Source organism: Nothobranchius furzeri, chromosome 14, assembly GCF_043380555.1.
Source record: "Nothobranchius furzeri strain GRZ-AD chromosome 14, NfurGRZ-RIMD1, whole genome shotgun sequence".
Classification (NCBI taxonomy): Eukaryota; Metazoa; Chordata; class Actinopteri; order Cyprinodontiformes; family Nothobranchiidae; genus Nothobranchius; species Nothobranchius furzeri.
Genome location: NC_091754.1, coordinates 15,630,298 through 15,653,611, shown reverse-complemented (window position 1 = coordinate 15,653,611; position 23,314 = coordinate 15,630,298). Strand labels below are relative to the sequence as shown.

The following is a 23,314-nucleotide window of genomic DNA, read 5'->3' as shown; positions in this document are numbered from 1 at the left end:
TAAGTCAACAGAAATACCCATGGATACATTTGAAACAGAAAAATATTTATTTATTTATTGTATTGTATCCGGACACGGAAAGGATTGACAGATTGATAGCTCTTTCTCGATTCTGTGGGTGGTGGTGCCTGGCCGTTCTTAGTTGGTGGAGCGATTTGTCTGGTTAATTCCGATAACGAACGAGACTCCGGCATGCTAACTAGTTACGTGGCCCCATGCGCGCCTGGTGGCCGGGCTTTCACCCATGGAGCCCGGCCGGGCACAGCCTGAAGAGGAAACGTGGGTCCCCCTTCCCATGGGCTCACCACTCGTGGGAGGGGCCAAAGGGGTCGGGTGCAGTGTGTGACGGGTGGCAGTCGAGGGCAGGGACCTTGGCGGTCTGATCCTCGGCTACAGAAGCTGGCTCTTGGCACATGGAATGTCACCTCTCTGGTGGGGAAGGAGCCTGAGTTGGTGTGTGAGGTTGAGAGGTTCCGACTACATATAGTCGGACTCACCTCAACGCATGGCTCTGGCTCTGGAAACAGTTTCCTTGAGAGGAGTTGGACTTTCTACCATTCTGGAGTTGCTCCCACTGAGAGGTGCCGAGCAGGGGTGGGCATACTAGTTGCCCCCCATCTTGGTGCCTGTACGTTGGGGTTTACCCCAGTGAATGAGAGGGTAGCCTCCTTCCGCCTACGTGTGGGGGGACGGGTTCTGACTGTAGTCTGTGCTTATGCACCAAACTACAGTTCAGACTATCCACCCTTTTTGGAGACCTTGGAGGGGGTGCTGGAAAGCGCTCCTTCCGGTGACTCCCTCGTTCTGCTGGGGGACTTTAACGCTCACGTGGGCAACAACAGTGAGACCTGGAGAGGTGTGGTTGGGAGGAACGGCCCCCTGATCTGAATTTGAGTGGTGTTTTGTTATTGGACTTCTGTGCCAGTCATGGATTGTCCATAATGAACACCATGTTCAGACATAAAGGTGTCCGTATGTGCTCTTGGCACCAGGATACCTTAAGCCGCAGCTCGATGATCGACTTTGTTGTTGTTTCGTCTGACCTGCGGCCGCATGTCTTGGACACTCCGGTGAAGAGAGGGGCGGAGCTGTCAACTGACCACTACCTGGTGGTGAGTTGGCTCAGATGGTGGCGGAGGATGCCGGTCAGACCAGGCAGGCCCAAACGTATCACGAGAGTCTGCTGGGAACGTCTGGCAGAGTCTCCTGTCAGAAGGAGCTTCAATTCCCACCTCCGACAGAACTTCCAAAATGTTCCGGGGGAGGCGGGGGACGTTGAGTCCGAATGGACCCTGTTCTGTGCCTCCGTTGTTGAGGTGGCCAACCGGAGCTGTGGTCACAGGATCGTCTGTGCCTGTCGTGGTGGCAACCCCCAAACCCGCTGGTGGACACCGACTGTTAGGGATGCTGTCAAGCTGAAGAAAGAGTCCTATCAGGTTTTTTTGGTCTGTGGGACTCCAGAGGCAGCTGACGGGTACTGGCAGTCCAAGCGGAACGTGGCTCGAGTGGTCACCAAGGCAAAAACCCGGGCATGGGTGGAGTTCGGTGAGACCATGGAGCAAGACTTCTGTACAGCTTCGAGGAGATTCTGGGGGGAACCGCTCTACCAACACTATCTATAGTGAGGACGGTGTGCTGCTGACCTCTACTCAGGACGTTGTGGATCGGTGGGCAGAAAACTTCGAAGACCTCCTCAATCCCACTGACACGTCTTCCAGTGAGGAAGCAGAGTCTGGGGACTTTGGGTTGGTCTCTCAAATCTCTGGTGCTGAGGTCCCTGAGGTGGTTGAAAAGCTCCTCTGTGGCAAGGCTCCAGGGGTGGATGAGATCCGCCCAGAGTTCCTTAAGGATGTTGTGGGGCTGTGTTGGCTGACGCGGCTCTGCAATATTGCGGCTCTGCAATATTGCATGGACATCGGGGCAGTCCCACTGGACTGGCAGACTGGGGTGGTGGTCCCCTTATTTAAAAAGGGGGACCACAGGGTGTGTTCCAACTACAGGGGGATCACACTGCTGAGCCCTCCTGGTAAGGTCTATTCAGGGGTTTAAAAAAGGGATTCCCCCAGAGGAGCTGGCCCAAGTGGCTGGGGAGAGGGAAGTCTGGGCCTCTCGCCTGAAGCTACTCCCCCCGCAACCTGACTCCGGATAAGCGGATGAAAATGGATGTATTATTTTCTGCTTCTGCTATGCACACAGAACCACACATAGGATTTTTTTGCTTGCTTTTAGCAACCCCTAGTCTCTGTTAATGAAAACAAAAGTGAAACTTATCTCCTCGCTTTGCATTTGTCTTTTTGACGCCATAATCTACCTGTTGAAATGTTTCATCAGCTTTCATTAGTGTCTACAGGAGCAGTTCATCACTAAATCGAAAAAATCAGCTATGTTCACAATCAAAAACATGGATGAAACGTGCTGGAAGTAGACTGCAGCACCAGGTATGTAAGTCCAACAGGGACCGGACCGCTAACTCTGAAGTTGCAAGTGCAGTATTCCAGCCACAGAGGGCGGTGGGGTTCTGGGTGACATTTCATTAACCCTGTAAAAATTCATTTTAGCACATGCTGGTTCACGAAAATTATTTGAAAACATGAAAAAGTTGCACAGTGACAGTTTAAAGGGATGTGTTGTTAATTTTAATAAAAGCTTGTTTAAAATCCATGTGTTTAATCTGAATTGATTGGTATGTTTGCATGTCAAACTACATTTTAGAAGCAAGCTTGCACTTTCACAGGTAAATGTAAGATCAAGTCATCAATAGTGCAATTTGGTTCCATATTAACCTCGAACCGGTGGGCAGGGAATAGAGGGGGATTTTCATATGTTTTAAGGTGGAAAGCAAGTTTTATGGATTATTATGATTAAATTAGTGTGATGGAAAGAGGGAAGGAAGAAACTGAAGATCTGGAATGATCAAGTCATACTCCCTTATCTAAAATCATAAAACAGTCTGCAGCATTTCCATCTACTTTGAGTGAGGTGGGTCTCTTCAGTGAGAACACGAAAGCGTTGGAACCCTGCAGCGTTAAAGGGAACTTGAAGGGCAGGAATATCTGCTGTGCAGACGTCTGTTTAGTAAAAAGCCAACTGGAAACTTTTGATTTTGGCTTCGTTTTCATTCCTTTGTAATGACTGGGTGCCATTGTGCAAATATATATATATTTATATTCATATAGGGTGCATGGAAACAAAGTGCAGATTGACAGTGTTTCAGAAAAAGTACAAATAAGGATTTATTTGGGGGTTCTGGCAAGTTCAGACTTTTCTGAATATATTTTGCGCTTGTTTCTGCATTTTGAAAACCCGACTATGCAGTAGGTCAGTCAAGCACTATGTAAATAGAGTATGCAGTCATTATCATCCAAGTAGAACTGGGCATTCATTCAGCAGAAAGCTGCTGACAGCAGTGGAATGTCAACCCGTCTTTCAGTGAATCCAATATAAAAGGTATATCATGTGCATCAGCAAGCTGAAAAATAAGTCCATGATACATTTTCAAGTATGAACTTCCACACTCTAGGGTATTTACTTTGAGTAGATTTTCTGTCATTTAAACTGTTCTGCTTTCAGTAAATAATGCCACTAAACTCACTGGGAAGATTTCTAATAAAAATTGTTCAGTTGGTCCAGTATGGTTGCAGGAGCATCTGTGGCTTCAGGCTGCAATCAGGGACTAAGGCCTGTTTCACATGGCAGGATAATCCTGCTTCTCGTTCCTACAATCTTACAGGAGAACACTTATTAGGTTTCTTGTCCTACTGGTTGAAAGAGAAAATACCATTGTTGTAAACAACCTTACAGAAGTTGCTAGCAAGTGCTAGCAACGAGCTGATGATAACATAAGCCAAGTGATTCTAAATAAGCCACGAAGTTAAAATATCCACACTGTTGGACCAGAAAATGTCACTTACGAGTCCAGTAACAACAAAGCCAGGTCATCATGATTTTGTGGCCTCCTTCAACTTCCTCAAATAAGTGTTGGCAAAATTGACGTTCCCTCTGGTTTTAGCTCATTGCTTCAACTCCAAAGACTTTACTCTCGCCCTTTTACTTCCAGGCTCTGCAATGTTGCATGAAAAAGCGTAATTGCATTCTTGTGCTTTTAATGACAGTTAGCGAACTGAAAATAAGCTAATTGATAGCCTTTCTATGAGCTACCAGCACAGCAAATAGCTTTTGCCATAAAGCAGATAGAGATCTAGAAATGGCCCAAATAATAAAAGTTGTTATGTGCAGTTTCTGGTCAGCAGAAGGTAGGAAAGTTAAGTTGCTCAAATTTCTGGCTAAAAAACCACTGAAACCACTTTGAAAGCAATAGCATAAAATATTATAAACTCTTTAGTGTTGCTTTAAAGGCACTTCACAGAGTTTTGAATTTTAATGCTCGTGATTGCCCCCTCAGGCCAAAAGCGTGAAGACAGCTTCAATAGTAGGCTCGTGCACGAGGCGCGTATGCTGTACGTGCACACTGCTTAACGAAATAACAGCTGAGACAGTCCCGTGTGTGTGTGTGCGTGCGTGCGTGTGTGTGTGTGTGTGTGTGTGTGTGTGTGTGTGTGTGTGTGTGTGTGGCCCAGATGACAGAGGACAGAAGAACGTGCAGCTAATTAATTAAATAATTTGGTTCTGTACCTTTCTCTTCAGCACAGCCGACAAAGGTTTAAGATGGGTCAGTCCTCCTGCATGCTCAGATCATTCCCTTCCCTTGCTTGAAAAATTGTTCCAAAATAAAAGTTGAACCCACATCTTTTTATCTGTGAATTCAGTGCCATTCGGCAAGTCTCAAATAAAAATTTGGGCATCTTACTGTAAAAAAAATATACCATTAATGTAAAAAAGAAACTAAACGATTTATAGTCACATCCAGAATCGAAACCGGGTCTTCTGCACGAGAGTCTGACGTCTTACTAGGTGAGCTAAAGCACCAATGATGTCTGTGTATCTGTAACATTTATATCGTTGATGACAGCTGAAACAAAGTTCAAAGAACGGTTCGGAGCGAAAATGGCTATTTTGTTGCTAATTTGCAGGAAATATCTAGAAGAAAGTAGCTAAGCGTCCTCAGAAATGTAGGTTCATCACTTGGTGTTAGGAACAGCGACAAAGTCACTGATTTGGTTCTACCTCACTCTCTGCTGCTAAAGCTACGGATAGCAAATGCTACGGGCTATGCCTGAGCGTGAACACGCATGAAGCAGCCTGCTCGACCCGAGCATCTCTCTTTTTCTGTGATTTTACAGAAAAACAGGCAATCACAGTAAAAATGCCAGGGCTCAGTCTACAGGACCAGGGCAATGCAGGAGAATGTATGAAGAAGAAATGTATTATTTCTATACATGTTTTGGCTGTCAAACTTCCTTATAGTCCCTTTAAAGTTGCACATTATTGCCTTAACGGCTCTTAAGATAATGTTATCAGATAACCCTGCCTTTGTGGTGTGTTGAGAGTGCTTTGGTCTGCTTGAAAATACGTCAGGACCATTATGATCATAAAATGGGGTTATCAAACGTGTTGGATTATCCTGGCCGGATTTTCAGGGACAAACTAAAATGCTGCCTGTTAAATGCAACGTTTAGCTGATCACAGAGTGAGGTGGTGGAAGCACAACACGCTCGTCTTCCTCCATGTTTGTTTCCTCTAAAGTTACGTTTTGTTTAGGGAGTTTTCTTGTTTGAGTAGAGAATGTCAGTAAGTAAAAGTGGTTCATGTGGTTGAGCTGGTGCACACCACACACTGTAGGACCAAAACTGTTATATCTATGATTTATTTATCACTCTGAGAGCAGACTCTCATGCTTTGAAAATCCTACCATGTCAACCGGGTTTAAATAGTTAAGTCCAAAATCAGTTTCCGGAACTTTAGGCTAAAGACAATATGTAAACTATGTGAACATTGCTAAAGAAAAGATAAGAGATACAATGAAATAATGTATTGGGTTCATCAAATATAATAAAACATTCTGTCCTGATTTTTAATTTATCTTTTGAATTTTCTTCAAACCATTTAAACGAGAAAACAGTGGAAAGTAACTCAGGCCTGCCTCTCCGGGAGATTTAAATAGATTCTTGCATTTCCTTTAATTTTGTACCACTATAATGAACAGAAATCAAATAACAAAATAGTTTGTTTTATTTCTTTCAACTTTGGACTGTTTCATCAATGCAGGAAATGGTCATTCTAGACATGTGTTGCTAGTTAAATGAATGTCTTTAAACGTAAAGGCAGCAGGCACAAACTGAGCCTCCCACACGTCACTCATGACAGTAGTTAGTAACACAGGTTTGATAGAGACCAGCTATAAAGGCTGTAAAAATGATTGCAGTAATCGATTTTCCTATCCAGTTTGCTAGAGTCAACAATGGTGCCAGTGAGTGCAAACAATTTGGCCACAAAGATTTTGTTTGTTTGAATTTAATTGCACTTGTAGTGCAGCGCTGAGTGCTTTAAGCAAGAAATTCACATTGCACTCAGATCTTGCCACCTTGTTCTGTCATTCCACTAAATGTTTGAATCATTGATTTAAACTGCTCAAAACCAGAATTCAGTTCAACTGTCAAGGTTTCTGTGACCTCAAAAGTTATTTTTATCGCTTAAAGTTGAGCAATCATTGCCCTGTTCCCATTTGTCTAAGAGCAGGAATGAAAAGCAATGGATATGTGATGATACTCAGCCATTAAAACGGAAACATGATTCTTTTCTTTGCCAAAACATTCAGCAGCATGTCTACATTTGGTGCTTCTGCTCCATTTTCCTTTGAGTCCGAGGTAAGGCATGACTGATCCTGTTCACGGCAGACCTTATACAAAAGGACTCACTGAAAGCATCAGATGCTGCAGACTAAAGAAAGGGATTCCCGTCAGTGTTTCATTGGTGTATGGAGTGGTTTTCTTCTCAATTTACAACTTTTAGAGTGTAAGACGGTCCTGGATCTGCTGGTATCTACCTCACCAGATTAACCTGCAGCAATGGGATTGTTTATTGTCAAGCTTAATAAGTCTTACATGCACGTTTTGTTTCATTTTGTAGTTTAATAAAACATGGGATAAAGCTGTGGATTTCAACAAACACTGAGATGAAAACAACAAAAATAAAAATAACAACATTCTTTGTTAAGTAGATGGAGACAAACAGAAATAAGCTCGTTTGCAGCTGCCAGATTCCAGCTTGTTTTAGTTTCTCTTGTTGGCTCTCAAGAAGGAGAATAACAATTCATTAAATCAAGACTATTTGCTTTCACCCACATTAGCACATCATTGCTAGTCATCTCCGTTCCCATTTGCTTGTTTGACGGACCTCCTACATCCTGAGCAGAGGAGCTTTCTGCCTACGGGAGAAGCATTGCTCCAAAACCACACGGGCTGTTTTTATTTATTCATTTATTTATTTTTGCCATAATCAGGGGCGGATTTAGGACTGAAGAAGATCCGGGGCTTAACACACGCACGCGCGCGCACGCGCGCACACACGTGACACGCACTAGTCAACATCATATATATTTGTCTTGTACCACATAATTTTTAATCTGAAGCTACATATTAAGCATATTCAGGGCAGAGTATTGTTCCTGTTAGTGTTTAGTGTGAGATGATAGTAAATATTCCCTTTCTTTCTCCATCAACTTTACCTGATAGTAAGCTAACTTTAGGCAAACCAGCAGCACAACAAATATTTTCAAATAAGACCCACGAACCTGAGTCAACACCAGTCTCATCAAAGCTGGGGTTCTCTCGTTGTACTTTTTGTCTAAACAACGTCCTTATGTCCATCTTCACTCATGCGTTTCAGGCAGAGTGTAGAAGAAGCCAGCTGCTGAAGGGCTTCTTCTTCAGTGGTGGAGGCTCAGGCAGGCTGTATACAAACTACTGCTAGCTGCTCCCTCTCTGTTGGACTTTGGTACTGCATGTTACTTCCGAGATTTAGATCCGGGGCTTTTGATAAAACATCCGGGGCTTCAGCCCAAGTAGCCGGGCCTAACGCCGCCCCTGGCCATAATGGTAACCGTCTGGACTTGGTTTAAAGCAGTTGTCAGGTTTGAAGTTTCACTTAAAGATTAAACCAGTGCTGCATAAAAAAGCTGTAGGTGTGTCCTTGTCTCAGCTTGATGTTTTTGGAGTTTGTTTCTAACTTATAATTGACCAAATAAAACATAACAGTTGAATTCTGCTTTGTTCTTTAGGTGTTTACTTGGCTTCTGTTGATTGTAACGCACAAGGCCAGGAAATGTCATTTCTGATGCTATGTGAGATTTGATTAAAGGTGCAATTCACTGAAAAAATTTTTTTAATGATTGTTTTCTTGCATTAGCTTCTAGAAAATAGACAGTAAAATGCTAGGATTTAAAAACCTTGACAAATGTACATCACACTGTCACTTAACATTCATTGACTCGCCCATTTTGGCTTGTCACGGGTAATGCTGCTGTTGGTTTAGAGTGCAGGAAACCAGAGATGGGAAATTGTGGCATCAACAAGTCATCTCCATGTCGTGTTTTTGTTCTGCTCAGTAACTAAACCAGGTTCATTCACTGTGCTGATTGAAATCACCTGGTTTTGTTGCTGAGCAGAACAAAAACATAACATGGAGATGACTTGTTGATGCCGCAATTTCCCATCTCTGCAGGAAACCGCAGAGAACGTCTCGGCTAGAATAAGCTAACCATTTGCATTTGCAACTCCACCATACAGCAGAACTCCTCCAGACTTGTGTTGTTTGTGGAGATAAAGCATCAGTGTTGCAAAGAAAACAGAGTCAGTGGTAGAATTGCATTGCTGTTAGCCAATCAGAGGCGAGATTTCCAAAAATCAGGAAATAAGACTCCAAATCTTGTCTTCTGAAGCTACTTTCTTCTCCAACTGACATTCAGCTGCTGATTGTCATTGCCACCAGCTAGAAGCTTCAGTGTGGAGCTGGACAGGTCTGGAAGGAGCCAGGTGCTGCAAAAGAGCTCCTCTCACGCAGGACGGGTAAATACAGAGGAGTGAAAATGAAATTAAAACACAAATGGCACCAGCCGTAACACTTTCAAAACCACCAAAAAGACAGCCTTGTTAACATTCTAAACTGAAAGAAAATGTGACTTTTTTTAAACACCATCTACACGTAAAGCTTAAATGAAAGGAAGCTTATGTTATGTTGAAACTGGAAATTTCATCAGCAGCGTTTTGGAATTGCTCTTTGCTTTCTCTCTGCAGCCTTTAGCCTACTTATCGGAAAGCTGCAGCACGGTCGTCAAACATAAAGTGTCTGTGCCCTCTTGGTTTGAAGCTCTGAGTTCTGAGCCCAGAGGCGAGAGTCCATTGAAAGTTTGTGTACCATCATGAACAAAAACAATACAAATGATGATGAACTCCTGACCTTTGCAGATTTGAAGGCAGTTTGTAGTTTTTCCAGCTGATGTAATTGCATTACAGTTCATTTGCCGGCCAAGGGATTTGGGGAAGATAGAGTCAAGAAAGAGGCAGCAGCTGATTTACATGATGCAGAGGTTGTGAGATAAGACGGAACTGTTTCCTGAGGCTAGCTGATGCAGAATCCTGCAAAATGGAGAATTCTATAAACACTTCAGAGATGTTCTCTTTTCATAGTCTTTAACCAAACATGCTCAGAGACGGAGCTTGTTATAATGCAAGGGATTCATTGAAGTTGGAGCTGCTAATCTTTTTGTGTTCTATGTTTAATCAAGATATTATGGGATGCATAGGAAGAGAGCTTTCTCTAAGCTCACTTAGACATAGAACTGAATATATGGATGCGAACTGTTTCTTTCAGTTGTTGTAACATGCACACACACATTGAAGGTGAATCGTCTGACCCAGATTCTCTCTCTCTCCCCTCCTTTATGCCCACAGCCGTCGCCCTGTGAATGGTGCCGCTGCGAACCAAATAATGAGGTACACTGTGTGGTGTCAGACTGTGCTGTCCCAGAGTGTGTCAACCCAGTGTACGAGCCAGAGCAGTGCTGCCCCATCTGTAAAAATGGTAAATACTCATCTCTTCTGATGCTGAATGTACGAATCTGGATCGGCAATAAAACGTTTATTTATCGTGTCGCCAATTCGATGTTTGTGTCTTTCAAAGGTGAGGGTGTAATTGATGTTTTACGTATTAAAATGATTACGTTTGGTTCACTAGACACTAATGAGCAATACTAGTTTTAATTATGTACGACACACTAAGCAGAGTAAACATTAGACCATTGATTAAAGACATGGAAGGAAGGACTAATGGGTCCTCAGAGGGCTTTTTTATCTCCAAGTGCCCTGGTGCCCTTGACACACACAGCCAAAGCCTAAAGCAGAATTATAGGAATCCAATGGTTCACTGACTATTTACAAGCTGAGCTGGGCGCCGTCCCTCTGCAAGAAACAACCCCTAATCCTGGTTCACACAGCAGGGGTCTTCAATTGTTAGACAAGAGAGGCAAGAGAGGTCGCACACATGGTGATAACCAAAACACACACACACACAGATTTACCAGTTTGGGTCCGCTAGTGAGTGGTGTACAGCTAAACTACACACTGCACACAAACTGCGTTCACTCAGGGGTATTCCTGTTCAGACAGGAAATCTCAATAAATAAAACGTGACTTTGAAGTAAACAAACGTGGCGCAGGAGTAGGGTGCTGCACGTATCTGTCTTTCTGATTGGGTAGTTGTCACATTCAACTGGCCGCACGTTCGTTTGACCCCAAAAATCAGACCAAGACAATTCCCCATGTTTGAATGCCTCAATTTATAATCAGAGTTGTTCTGACTTTGCTTCCAAGTGGACCAGAGTGCTTAACACAACACAAAAGACAAGATTATCTTTAGAGCTATTACGGTAATCTTGCTACTTCTTACGAGTGTTAAGAAAAATAAACTGACATCGCCTACATTATATCACCTAACAGGGCAAGACTATCACTTTTACGGATTTCTAAATAAACATTCAGCATTCCTGAAAGGGGGAAACCTCTGGATTGCTGCTTCAATGGACAGATTGGATTTAATGAGTAAAGGAAAATACAGAATGAGCCAATTCAAAAAATCTGTAGCAAAAAGCACAGTAAAAACTGTCTAATTCATTCCCAGACTCGTTTCCAGTGACCAAACAAGAACGTGAAGTAAGATGGGTAGCTACCACCCCTAATCTTCAAGCTTGAACTGTTTTTTCTACCTGTTTTTATTTCGATTCTTGCCAAACGCTTGGAGTAACAAGGCTGCAGAAGCTGCTTGGAGAGATTTAATTCTGCCTGACAGGACCCAATGACACCCTTGGCATTTCAGGGAAGGCCTGCTGCTTCCAGGTGCCCCAAGGGTCTGTGGTCAGACTCCGGGACACAGATAAATCTCTACACGACTGGATGGCTAAGGACTGTGAGGACACGACACAAAGGGGATGATGTTTACCCTCACTTTTGGCCAAGGGGACACACGATGGGGCAAAATAAGCTATTTAAACGTGCTTTGGCCAAACATGCAGTCAAATCATTTGACATTTTCAAATACTTAAACTATCGCTGAAAAGCATAATTTTAAAAATGTATTTTAAGTCAAAGAAGTCAAATTTTCTTTTAGTTTTATGTAGCTTTGAGCAGCAGTTCTGCCTGTGTTGTTCATTTCCAGCTTGTTATAGCTAACCATAAAGAAGCGGGTATTTTGTTTGATACTCTTCAGTATTTTTGAGTTTAGCACATTCCAGCAGCATATGTGAACAAAGTAGTGATGGGAATTGTGACTCTTTCCGGCTCACCTCCCAAATGAATCCCGATTTGAAGCTAGTGATGTCTTTTGTGAACAAACAGGCTCTATTTGGAGATCTGGCTCCCTTCTGTTAGCACTTTTTGCCAGTTTGTTGTCTCCAAACATTATAGTTCTTTACATTGATCCAAATGGTGTATACGCCCTGCTGCAGACGGTTCTTCTGCACCAGCCAAAACCCCCTTTTATAACCCAATAGAGCAGGTTCTCATTGATCTCTTATACAAAACTCTGTTTGTTTGCAATCATCACATCCCTAACAGATCATTTAGGAAAGAAACAATTTAATTTGAACCTTCATTAACATTCCTGCGATTAGTTTGCATTTTGTACCGCCTAAGTGATTCAGGCCGTTGCTGGGCATTGCTTGCATACAAAAATTACAGACTCTGTTGATCTATGTGAAAAAGATGTTTCGTTTAACTTTTGATTTTTTTATACCCTTTTGTTTTCCTCTTTTCAAGTCTGTCCAACAATTCAGAGAGTAAGAACAAAGCAGACAAAGTTGAAAGTCCAGAGAAATGTTATCACTTTCAATAAACTGAGAAATTCTTGCTTTAAAAATACACGGTAGAACTTAACACCAAGTAAAGGCAAGAAGCAGGTCTAAAACTCATCCTTGAGGGTCACCTCTGTTATTAAACTTTAGGGGTGAGATGAAAATAACTGCTTTTTTGTATGAACAAGCAATAAAAACTGAAATATGTACTTAAGATCTTACTGTGTGCAGAGATCTAGAAGAAGCTTCCTCTCCAGACTGTTGAATTCTCACTGGGTCTTCGTGTTTTCGTTCTAAATGTGAGCAATTATTTCAAAGGATGTTACGTTGCTGCATGTGCTCATCTCACACTTCTTCACAAGCTACAACGATGCTCGTTTTCAAATAAAAGCAAAGATGATTAGAAATAAATAAGAAATAAATAATGAGCAAAACACAACACAAATTTCTGTTAAATTATTGTTTTCTGATGTCACAGCTATACCTCAGTTGTTGTTTGTTATAAGTGTTTTAAAACTGAATCATTCTTCTGCCATCACAAATCACCAGTGACTGATAAGTGACGGCTCATTCTTTGTCTAGTGACAGAAAGCTAAAACTGGGCGTCCTTGTGTTTCCAGACCAGTCATGCTATAAAAGTTAACACTTGGCAGCAATAGTGGTCACACTCACTACACACTCTGCTGACTTTGTCCTGTAACCTTTGTCAGCTGTCTAGGGCTAGATCAATGAGCGTTAAGACTTGGTAAGCAGTTTCTGTGTCGCCACCAAGCTAAGATAGCAAAATACCTTTTTTATTTTATCAGACCCAAATAATAGATTTGAATATCTGAAGCAAAAGGCGAGAAGGCCTAATAGCCTACTACCTTGTTGTGGTTTCTCTTGTGGACATTTTTGCTCTCTTGCACCCAATCTTAATACAAAAAACACCAAGTTAAGACCCTCATAGGTGGGGGTGGGAGCTATTGTACCGCTCCAAGCATTTTAGGGTGACTCAAAATTACATTTTTCACAATTGGAAATAATACTAGTGATTGGAAACATCTGTTTGAGCCTCTGTAAAGCATTTAAAACTTTGTTGAGGATCGCAATCATCCAGGAGCTCTGGTTAACAGTCGTATTCAACCCTGTAAAAAGCCCTACAATGGGTAGAGTGGTTATCCTTACCCATTCGGCCAGGACAAAGTAAGTGAGCTGTGTGTTGATTGGCCGATTTACCCCAGTGGCTCCATGATATTACATGAAGCTAGAAACTGTGTACAACAGGGTGTGTGTGCTAGACCTCTGCAATGTGTGTGTGATACAGACAAAGAAGTGAGTGGCCAAACTCTAGTGGACCGGACCACAAGCTGTGGCTCTGCCTGTCTTTCAAGCCAATTTCCAATGTTCCCTGTAGCTCAGGCTAGCGTTAGCGGTACCTCGATGATCAACATTTATATATTGCAGACAACAAGGTGGGTTTGGGCATGCACATTTAAGAGAGAGTGCCCTGCCTGTGATGTGTCATTGACCCTTTGCACCTATGCCACCTGATCACGTGGGTCCGCAATGGTGGACGTGGACAATGAATTGCGGGAGAATTGAATGGTGAGCAATGTTTTTTTTTTTTGCCATTTATTCTGGTTTCTACAAGTTCAAGCCCAGTTTACTTGTAAGAAGATTTAACACACCTAGCTGGGGCTCAAAGAAAGTTAGAGTTTGCTAACTTAACTTACATCACGTGCAAAGGGTCAATAGCAGTCTTTCTCAGAACTAACAGTTTCTCTGTGGCCTTTAGTTTACATAAAACAGCAATTTAAAGACAGTGTGGTCTTGTTATGGTACATTAGATACATCAAGCTTCCTACATTCAACAACAACAAGGTAAATTAGGCTAGGACACCATTACACTGTGGCTTAACTTCAAAGTCAATTGCTTCGAACACTAAATTATTGTCATGTGACCTATGCTGACTTTGGGAAGGGCGTCCTAGAAATGGTACATGACAGAGCAGATGTCAAAGAATCTTGCAGACAAAACACACCTAGTAGGAGATGGAAAATAATAAAATTTGCACATGAAAAGGCCAAAATAATACTGAATTGAGTCAGTTGGAACAAAACTGTACTGTGTAGCTTTTTCAGGTTGACTGCCATTTATTTATTAAGGTATCTAACACTAAATCAGTTTTATAGATATCAAAATGTCTTTAAATGCTGGCTGAGGAAACGGCTGTGTCTCTGTGAAGTATAGCACATATGGTTTTTATGACAAGTCGTAGAGCTCTGAAATTGGCAGATTTTACAGAGCTGAATACTGAAGAGTCATTATCACTTTAAATTGAGCTGCTGACTGCTTCATTCAAAGGAATAGAACTTGGAGAATTCCTTGTACCTTCTGGAAGAAAGGTCAGAGAAATTCAGGTGAATCTCTGAGGCATGGCGAGATAACTAAAATGTATTCATTTAAAGTTCTTTTTAGTATTAGTGGTACAATTTTTCTCACAAGAGTAGCAGCAATTTAGTCTGCTGGAAAATCATACGCAGGATATTTGAACTCATCTGCCTCTTTAAAGTAGGATTTATCCGATACGTAGGTAGTGTACGTTTTTCGTGATGTGTGAACTCAATTTAGACTTAAAGGGATACTGTCAATAAGCAGGAGTCCACAGAAATAAACCCTGATGGCCTTTTGAGAATAAAACTGACGTCAAACTTCATCTGAGCACTTTATTAGTTTGGGAAGTTAGTGTTTGCAAAGAAGTTGTAAGAAGTTCTGTGGCCCGTTCATACAGAAGTGAAGTGATTAACACCTCCTTCCCTATGTCCTCTCAAAGCAGCCATCTCTCTCTGTGTGCACTCCAGCCTCTCTGCACTGCCAAGCCAGCGCCTGGCAGGCTCTTCTGCTTGCGGCACATTAGGATGCAAAGCGCTCCATGTCGAGGGAGAAGGGGAGACTAACAAAAGCGCTTTAGTGTTGCAAAAACAAGCCCATCGGTGCGTGCCTGTGAAAAGATCTGTACGTCTGCTCTGACTCCCCAAACTCCCTGCAGCTTTCTGCATCACTTCCACCAACCTTCTGCAAAAAGAAGCTCTCGGGAGACATGCATCCATTTCTTGTCGTTCTTGTTCTATTTTTTTGAACTTAGCTCTACCTTTCTTTTCTCTCTTCCCGTGCGGCAGGTCCAAATTGCTTTGCTGGAACGACGATCATCCCAGCCGGAATAGAAGTAAAGGTGGACGACTGCACCATCTGCCGCTGCCACAACGGAGATTGGTGGAAGCCAGCGCAGTGCTTGCGGCGGGAGTGCCTCAACGGCCAATCGTTGTCATAGAGGGACTCCGGTGGGGATGGTGGATAAGCTCAGGCAAGGCTCTGCCTACTGCGCCATTTTGTACGAATGACAGGGCAGGAGCACAATTCTTACAAAAACAAAAAAAAAAGAGGAATGAGAAAAATGGAGACGGTGAAGAAGTGCAGAGGTGTTCTCCCAAGTTTCACACAAATACAAATCTAGCCAGCGAGGAGGTGATGGAACTTGTCTCCGTTTCCGCCCCGCGGTTTTACTCGCTCTACATATTTTAAAAGAATCCGACTTGCTGCTTTCACTCGGAAACTTTCCAAGCTTCTCGAACTCTTTCCTAACCACTGGCAATGTTCCATTGCTGATGTCGGTTTCTGTATGTACGTCATCAGCTTGTTGTAGATGTTTGTCACAACCACAAAGGTGTTGTAAAGCTCCAACGGCAGAAAAAAAAACAACGCAAAAGCACACTTTACTGCACTTTTTTTCTGCTTATTTCAGACGAACTTGAGTTTTATGACTTCACTCTGAGAGCTTGTTTACAAAATGCACACAACACATTAATGTTTGACCTTGTGAGACTTTATCATTCTGGCTGTTGTGCACCTCTGATGCTATTTTCTTAGTAGCCCCTTGTTTTTTGTCACGTTTTTGTCAAGTAGCAACACAAACAGAACGAGTTGTCAGTATGAGCAGCTGAAGAGCAAGAAAGGTGTGATCCTCTACAAATCACAGAGGAACAGGAACTGCATCAAAAGAACTCTGGGGACCCTTCTCCAGATCAACTGGTTTATGGTTTTCTCTCTGAGGGCAGAAAGGTCCCCTACTAACCATCCGCTTGAAATTGTTATCAAAGCAGTTAGCGAGCCAAGAGTGGCCTACTTTAATTTCCCTTAATCAGGAGTATTCTGTGATAAATCCTCCAGCTGGGTGCTTAGCTGCAGCCTGCACGCTGGGCACATTCAGCAAGAAGCGGCGGACAAAAGAGGAGAACCTGCACACGGCTAAAAGCTTTCGGGAAGCATTTACAAGCATAGCATCCATGTGAGAAAACATGGAAAGCATTCATCCACTGTCCCAGGCACATGATGTCACTCTGCACCAACTCAGGCACTCAAATCACATAGCTCCTACATTTTCTGCAGCTTGTTTCTCCTCTCCTCCACATCAGAATGTTGTGTTGCTGCAATCGAGTCTGTAACATTTAGGCGAGCTGGCATTTATTTCTGGCTGTGAAGTGGTCCAGTCTGGAAGAAAAATCACACCTAGGCCTCATTCTAGATGATAAATACCAGTTATTAATTCAAAGGTGAATTTTTGTTAGCTTGTTCAGTTTATCACTGGATTTCCCCCCCCCCCCCCCCCCCTCTGTTTCTAGAAAATCTGGTTGTGTTTTAGACCCCATTCCTGTTCGGTGATGGACGTGTTGCTTAAAGAGCAGCTCCTAGTTCTCCGTAAGGAGGCAGACATGAACACAACGATGGCTAAATAGGCGCGTTACCTTAAAAGACACAAAAAAGTGATTTAGAAATAATTGTCTACTGAGTCTGCTGCATGGCTGCAGCATATCTGCGATGATAACATAAGAAAAAGGAAATAAACTGGGCAAAATTCAGATTTAGGAGGAACAATGGAGTCTGTCACTTTTCATCATTTAACTGCATATATTTAGTGTCTCTCAGTATACAAAGACAAACCCAATTTATCTGGTTTGAGGTCCGCAGGCTCATAAAACAAAGCCAACTCAGATGTGGTTCATCAGCCCCGGCCTCGATGCATCAGACATTCCAGGATTATTAAAGGAGATTCATTCATCATAATTACTTTAAATGCCGCAAAATTATTCAGCTCACAAATGTATCCATTAATAAAAAAAATAAGAAAGCTTTAGAGAAACATTTTGAAGAGAAGCGTCAGCTGACAGGACTGTTTGGACAGAAGTGAAAGGCGAGTTCTGCCACCACAGATGCCTTATTGCTGCGGGTCCAGATAAGACTCACAAAGCACGGCCGTTGGCGTCGCATAGAAGGAACGGCTCAGACTGCTTCAAGTTTGTTCCACTGCTCTCTGCAATGGTTCACTGTTATGGATTACCCCAAAACTATTCTTTGTTTTATTGGACGACATTCCAGAAGGAGCCTGTGGGTTCACATAAAGTACAAGGACGAGTGTCGTCCATTCAAAGCTGAAACTCCAGAGGCTGGATCTAAAAATACACCGGCATTTCACCTAGGTAAATAAATAAAAAGAGAAAAAAGTCAGACATGATTTATAAACTTATGACACGACATATTTTATAATTTTACCATTACGACCTTTTGTCGTTAGTAAACACGTTATTACATATATATATATATATATATATATATATATATTTTTTTTTTTTTTTTTTACTTAGAGAGCCGCTCTCATTGGTTTATGAGAAAAAAAAGTGTGCAGCAGAAAATTAAACAAGTCTAAACTTAGATTAGACGTTCGTCCACATGTTGGAGGTGAGTTGTTATCTAGGCTGCTCTCAGAGAGCAAATGAAACAGAATATTTAAAGATGGTTGCATGGAAAAAGGCAGAAGATTTTAGTTTTACTGCTGCAGATCGGATACATACGGAAGCACATTACCATCAGTGTGGGGGAAAAAATAGGAGCAGTATCTCGAAATAATGAGGGTTCGTGTTATAATGTGATAGAAATCTTGTTTGAATGAGAAACTTTCTCATTATAACCAAACTTAAGTCATTTTCTTTCTTGAAATAATGTGTTTCATATCTCGTAACAATGAGATAGCAGTAAAGGGAGAAACGCCGACATCTTGCAGGATGTTGAATCTCTCGATATGACATTAGGCCTATTATCATTGTGAGGGAAATCTGTGGGTGTTATAGGTGTTATGCACCTGTTAGACTTAACTCATTCACTGCCATTGACGACTGAAGTTATTTGCATTTTTTTTTACTGTGTGGGCATTGGAAAGAGCCTCCGCACCATGAGAACAAACATCCCAGCTCTAAAGCTGATCTTCATCCGAGTCTGTCACGTGTCACGTGACCAGGAAGCAGAAAATCCACGTGTTAGGAGATCAAAAAAAGTGAGGCGCGAACCAGAAAAGCTTCTGCCGATCATAATTCAACAACGGATTATGAAAGAACGGATAACGCTTGAAACACGCGGACTCTTCCTGATGTGAGAGGTGAGACTCTTTGTTTTGGTAGTTTTGGCGTCGACATCATCAGAACACAACGTTCTGTGACTCTTAAAAACAACTGTGAAAACGCTGAAAAACGCCGGCAGCGAAGGGCTTTTCTGATCAGGAAATGGCTGGCAGTTAATGAGTTAAACACAAGCTCTTGGTAAAACGAGCTGTCAGTCTGTTGCCTTGGCAACAGGGTGTACATGACAGAGCCAGCAGAAAAAAGAGCTAGCGAGTGTAATTTGTTGATTCTTGCGCTGTTGTTTGGCGGTTCCTCCCCATTGTTGTGACACTGCTGCTCTGTAGATCCTAAAGGCCAAACATCAAGAACTGGAATAACTATGGGCCATTCCCATCTGTACCGGGTCGGCCCGGGCCGGGTAGCGTAGGTTGTTTACATATCTGGGTGGCCTGGTATTTTTCCGGGCCAACCAAGGCTCATTCTCAGCCCTCTTCTCGAGGGGGTCTGCTTCAGGCCGACCAGGGCCAACACACCCACTGCTGACAGCAAATTCACACCTTCCATTAGAGCAAGCCTCTGATTGGTGGGTAGAATCAGCCCACATGGGCTTAAGGCAAGGATGTGTGGAATCACCCGGGCCAGGCTGGGGCCGACTGGGGCTACCCGGCCCGGGCCGACCCGGTACAGATGGGAATGGCCCACTAGTTTGTTCAATCGGAGTGGAATGACACAACATATTTTATCATTTTCCCGTTACGACCTTTTGCCGTTATTAAACACGTTATTTTGAGAAACGTCATTAAAAAGAGTTTTACATCTCATTATGAGAAAGTTTATCATTAAAACAAAATTTAAATTGCAAAACGAGAAACGTTTTCGTTATTACGAGATGCTGCACCAGTGTTTTTTCCTTGCACTGACGGCAATAAGCTTCCGTAGGTGCAGGCATGCAGCAGGTCTGCATTACTGCACATGTTGCTCTGCACTTTAAATAAATGCATTCCTCAAACAGAAAACAATATGCTGCTTTTCTCCACTCGGTGCAAACTCAGTTATTCTTGAGCAAACCAGAGGAAATTACATTTCACCTTGCAAATCCGAGGAAGGACGGATCAGTCACGCAGCCCGTCTTTGTTAACGTTTCTTTTTGTCGGTTTGTGAATGTCTAATCTAATCATCCCGTCTGTCCTCCCCTCCATCATGAAAACTACGGGCTTGTTCATGGGCTTCTTGTACATGCTGCTTTTTTCCATGAGACACCGACTTACTGTAGCTGGGAACTATGAAAGATTGTTTAATTTCTCCCTCTTTGCTTTATTTTACTCTCCTGCAACAAAACTGTTACATAAAGTGTGCCTGAAAACCAACACAGATGTGGTAAAGGAAGATTAAAACACTGTTATTACCTAATCAATTGTATTTTATTCCTTCTTTTATTTGGGGAGCACCAAGGATTTGTTCATGTGTTTTTAAATTATGTTTAGAATCATGATTGTATTTAAAACGCTCGCTGAAGTTCAATCTAAACTCAAACAGAATCCAAATTTCTGAAATGACCCTCGGTGCTCCACGTGTTTATATGTAAATATCTTCAAATGTAAAATGTGTATTCTGAAATCTAAGGTGGAGTAAAACAATACCATCGGAAATAAAACGTGTTGTGTTTATTTAGAAAGAGATATTTAGTGGAACTGAGTTTAAAACAAGTTTTATTAGACATAAGTGAGCGTGGAGTTTTCTTTTATCGAGTCAGACTCTTAAAATAGGAATGCTGTCAGCTGATATTAGCATTAACATGTGATGATGGAAATTGTCTGTAATTGTTTTTACTCTTTTAACGACACAACTTTTACATGTCAAGTACATATTATACCTGAAACTCTTCAGCTACAGCTCTGGTCACTAAAAATGTCAAAATATGAAACATCTGAGGTTTAGTTTTTGAGATATTTCACACTCGGCCTGAATACAATTGAGGTAGTAGTCATATTTTGCACAGATAAGGTACATTTTGCACAATAGGGACTAATAGGTAGTAAAAATGTTTTTTTTTTAATGAAGGACGCCGCATATATTGGTGTCAGGAATTAAGAGTAAAAAAATATGTCAGATACTGCTTTACGCGCCGATATCGCATATCCTTACTTTTAATAGATTTCTGGACATCAAATCACTTGAGATGATAAAATAAAAACTCATTCATTCTAGTTTCTTTTCTTGCATGTTTTTGAAAACTTCATGACAAAAAATGCAGTTAAAGCAAACAGCTGCAGGATTCATCTCACAGAATTTAAGAACTTTTGAAGAAAAACTCAAAAACCTTGAGTAATGTGTTTTGAAAGTGAAGAGATTCCTGAATAAATAAAAGCACAATACTGTCGTGGCTGCATGAGTAGAAGACTGGAACAATAACGCAATTTAATGGTGTAATGCTGAGTTCAAGGGCATTACTCATAAGTTCATTCTTCCATTCCATTTCATTACAAGTCAGTTCAGGCTTCCATCTCGTCCGCACTAACGGTCTTCTCCCACCTCCCACTGCAGACAAGAAACAGGAAGCTATTTTACGCAGCACATGGCAATCAATAGCAATTAGGTGTATCCTTGACTAATCCTACTGAAAACGGCATTCCGGGCAAAGCCAGCAGAGGATCTCTTAAAGAACACATTCCTATAAAAAAGTTTTTGTTTCTAAACCGGTGCCAGCACTTCGATGGAATTTTATAATGCTGCTTTGTTTTCCCAGTCAAGCTTTCTGTGGTGCCCCACTCCACTTTCATTCTAAACGGACATTTTCAATTAGATAATCTCTTTCTGGTAAAGCCACTCACATAATGGAAAAAGATCCCACCATTAAACACTGAGGCACACAACAAATTGATTTCAGTCTAACACACACATGACACAAAACAAAAGGCCCAGCAGAATGGAAGCACGAGCAGCAGATGAACGTGCTTAAAGCGAGCTGGAAATCGACAGGCAGGTGGGTTGTGGCATCCGCCAAGGTGCAGAGGCGTGAAATGGTGGAATAGAGGCTACGTGTCGCGAAAAGGCAGCAAATAATTATCTGATTAAATTTTATTTCAGTCAGGCTAACTTCTAACCACAACTCAGAGCCTAAAGCTTCCCCTGCAGGGGGGCCTCGGCAAGGTCTGCAGCAACTTTGCTCAAAGGCCATTTAATTATAAGACCTGGATGCCTCCTGCACTGAGGATTGCAGGCAAAAAAATCTCCATGAATGCCATAATGTAGAAAAAGAAATGTTGGAGATTGGAAACATGCAAGTTCCTCCAAACGAGATTTATCTTGAAGCTACGGAGACACTTCGCTCTGAAGATGGCAGAGATGATCGATGGTGTCACGAAAAGGACCATCACAGGTGGTGTGGCTAAGCTGACTGTTGTAAAAATACCTTCAAAGTGCTAATGTAGGTTCATCAGGACCATCTTGATAAATGTTTATTTTTCTTTTCTATTATTGTACACATTTCAAACCAGAATACTCAAGAACATATTTCACCATATTGAAAGTGTATGTTTAAAGAGCAAGTCACCCCCAAATAAACTTTTTTTTGCTGATAAACTAAATAAACGAGTGTCTAATCGTGCTGCAGACACGTGTCGTCAATAATTTGGCACTTCAGTGCATCTTAGTTAAAATTTAAATATTCTGCCTAAAACTGGCTGTGTTGTGCCGTTGTCAGGTAAAAACTCTGCACTGTATTTTAATTTAAATCTGCCACCGCTATTGGCTAAGAAGTATGCTATGATGTAAACTGGTACATTATGATGTCACAATGCTGTCGTGAGCCTGTGTGTGTGTGGGTGGGTGTATTTGTTAGCGGCTCCGCCCTCTCGGTCTGCCAGGCAACAGCATGCGTTGCATTTTTCAAACATGAAGTGGGAGTGGAGTTAGACTCTGGTAGGGGTTGACTTGCTCTTTAAAAAGAAGCCCAAAACAAAATGTTTATTACGTTAAAGCAAAAATTTACAACCACGTGCAAAAATTTTATAATTATTTCTTTATTAAAAATGTCTGTTTCATTAGTAATGCACAAATTTCTAGTGACTTGTCTAAAGAAACGTCAAGGTTGCACAAAGAAAAACACTAAGAATCAACATAGGACCTTTCTCCATCGAGCACTAAAATAATACTCCATTATTAATATTATTATTTTCTAGACTATATGCAATTTTTATGATTAATCATCTTAAGGTAAAAATTTTTAAACATGATTCAGTTTAGTAAATAAAAGCTTTAAAGGTTCGGCACCGGGAGGAGGCAGAAGGTAGCGATGCAGTCCTTCACCCAGGTGGACGGAGCAGACCACACCTTTCCCCGTCTGACTACTGCGGGCTTGTAAGGTCCCTGCGGGTCGTAGATGATGTACTGGGTGCAGAGGGCCTGGTCAGAGCCCGGCTGGGCGTGGTAAGCTGCTGCACTTAGGGTTTGTGTCACGTCGCTGTCTGGCTTCGGCTGCCGGCTCAGGAGCTGGCCGCCTCCTTCCCTCAGCAGCTTGGTGAGCTCGTCTTTGGTCGGCGCCTTAAAGGGTCCGAGGAGGAAGAAGAAACAGCCGTCGAAGAGAGGCGGGAGCTACAACACAAGACACGAGTTAACACATTATTGACAACTTTGTTATGT

At 42.1% G+C, this 23,314-nt stretch overlaps 2 protein-coding genes across 2 annotated transcripts in view; one reads left to right on the top strand and one right to left on the bottom strand.

Moving 5' to 3' along the window:
- vwc2l (von Willebrand factor C domain containing 2 like) overlaps nt 1–20,406 on the top strand; it is a 29,750-nt gene extending 9,344 nt beyond the window's left edge. The window contains exons 3-4 of the mRNA XM_015966704.3: nt 9,849–9,978; nt 15,404–20,406. Coding sequence (XP_015822190.1) covers nt 9,849–9,978; nt 15,404–15,555 — 282 coding nt within the window. The 3' untranslated portion in view covers nt 15,556–20,406. The remainder of the gene's footprint in view (nt 1–9,848; nt 9,979–15,403) is intronic.
- A 2,270-nt stretch (nt 20,407–22,676) lies between these two features.
- bard1 (BRCA1 associated RING domain 1) overlaps nt 22,677–23,314 on the bottom strand; it is a 55,261-nt gene continuing 54,623 nt past the window's right edge. Inside the window, exon 11 of the mRNA XM_015966707.2 lies at nt 22,677–23,266. Coding sequence (XP_015822193.1) covers nt 22,931–23,266 — 336 coding nt within the window. The 3' untranslated portion in view covers nt 22,677–22,930. The remainder of the gene's footprint in view (nt 23,267–23,314) is intronic.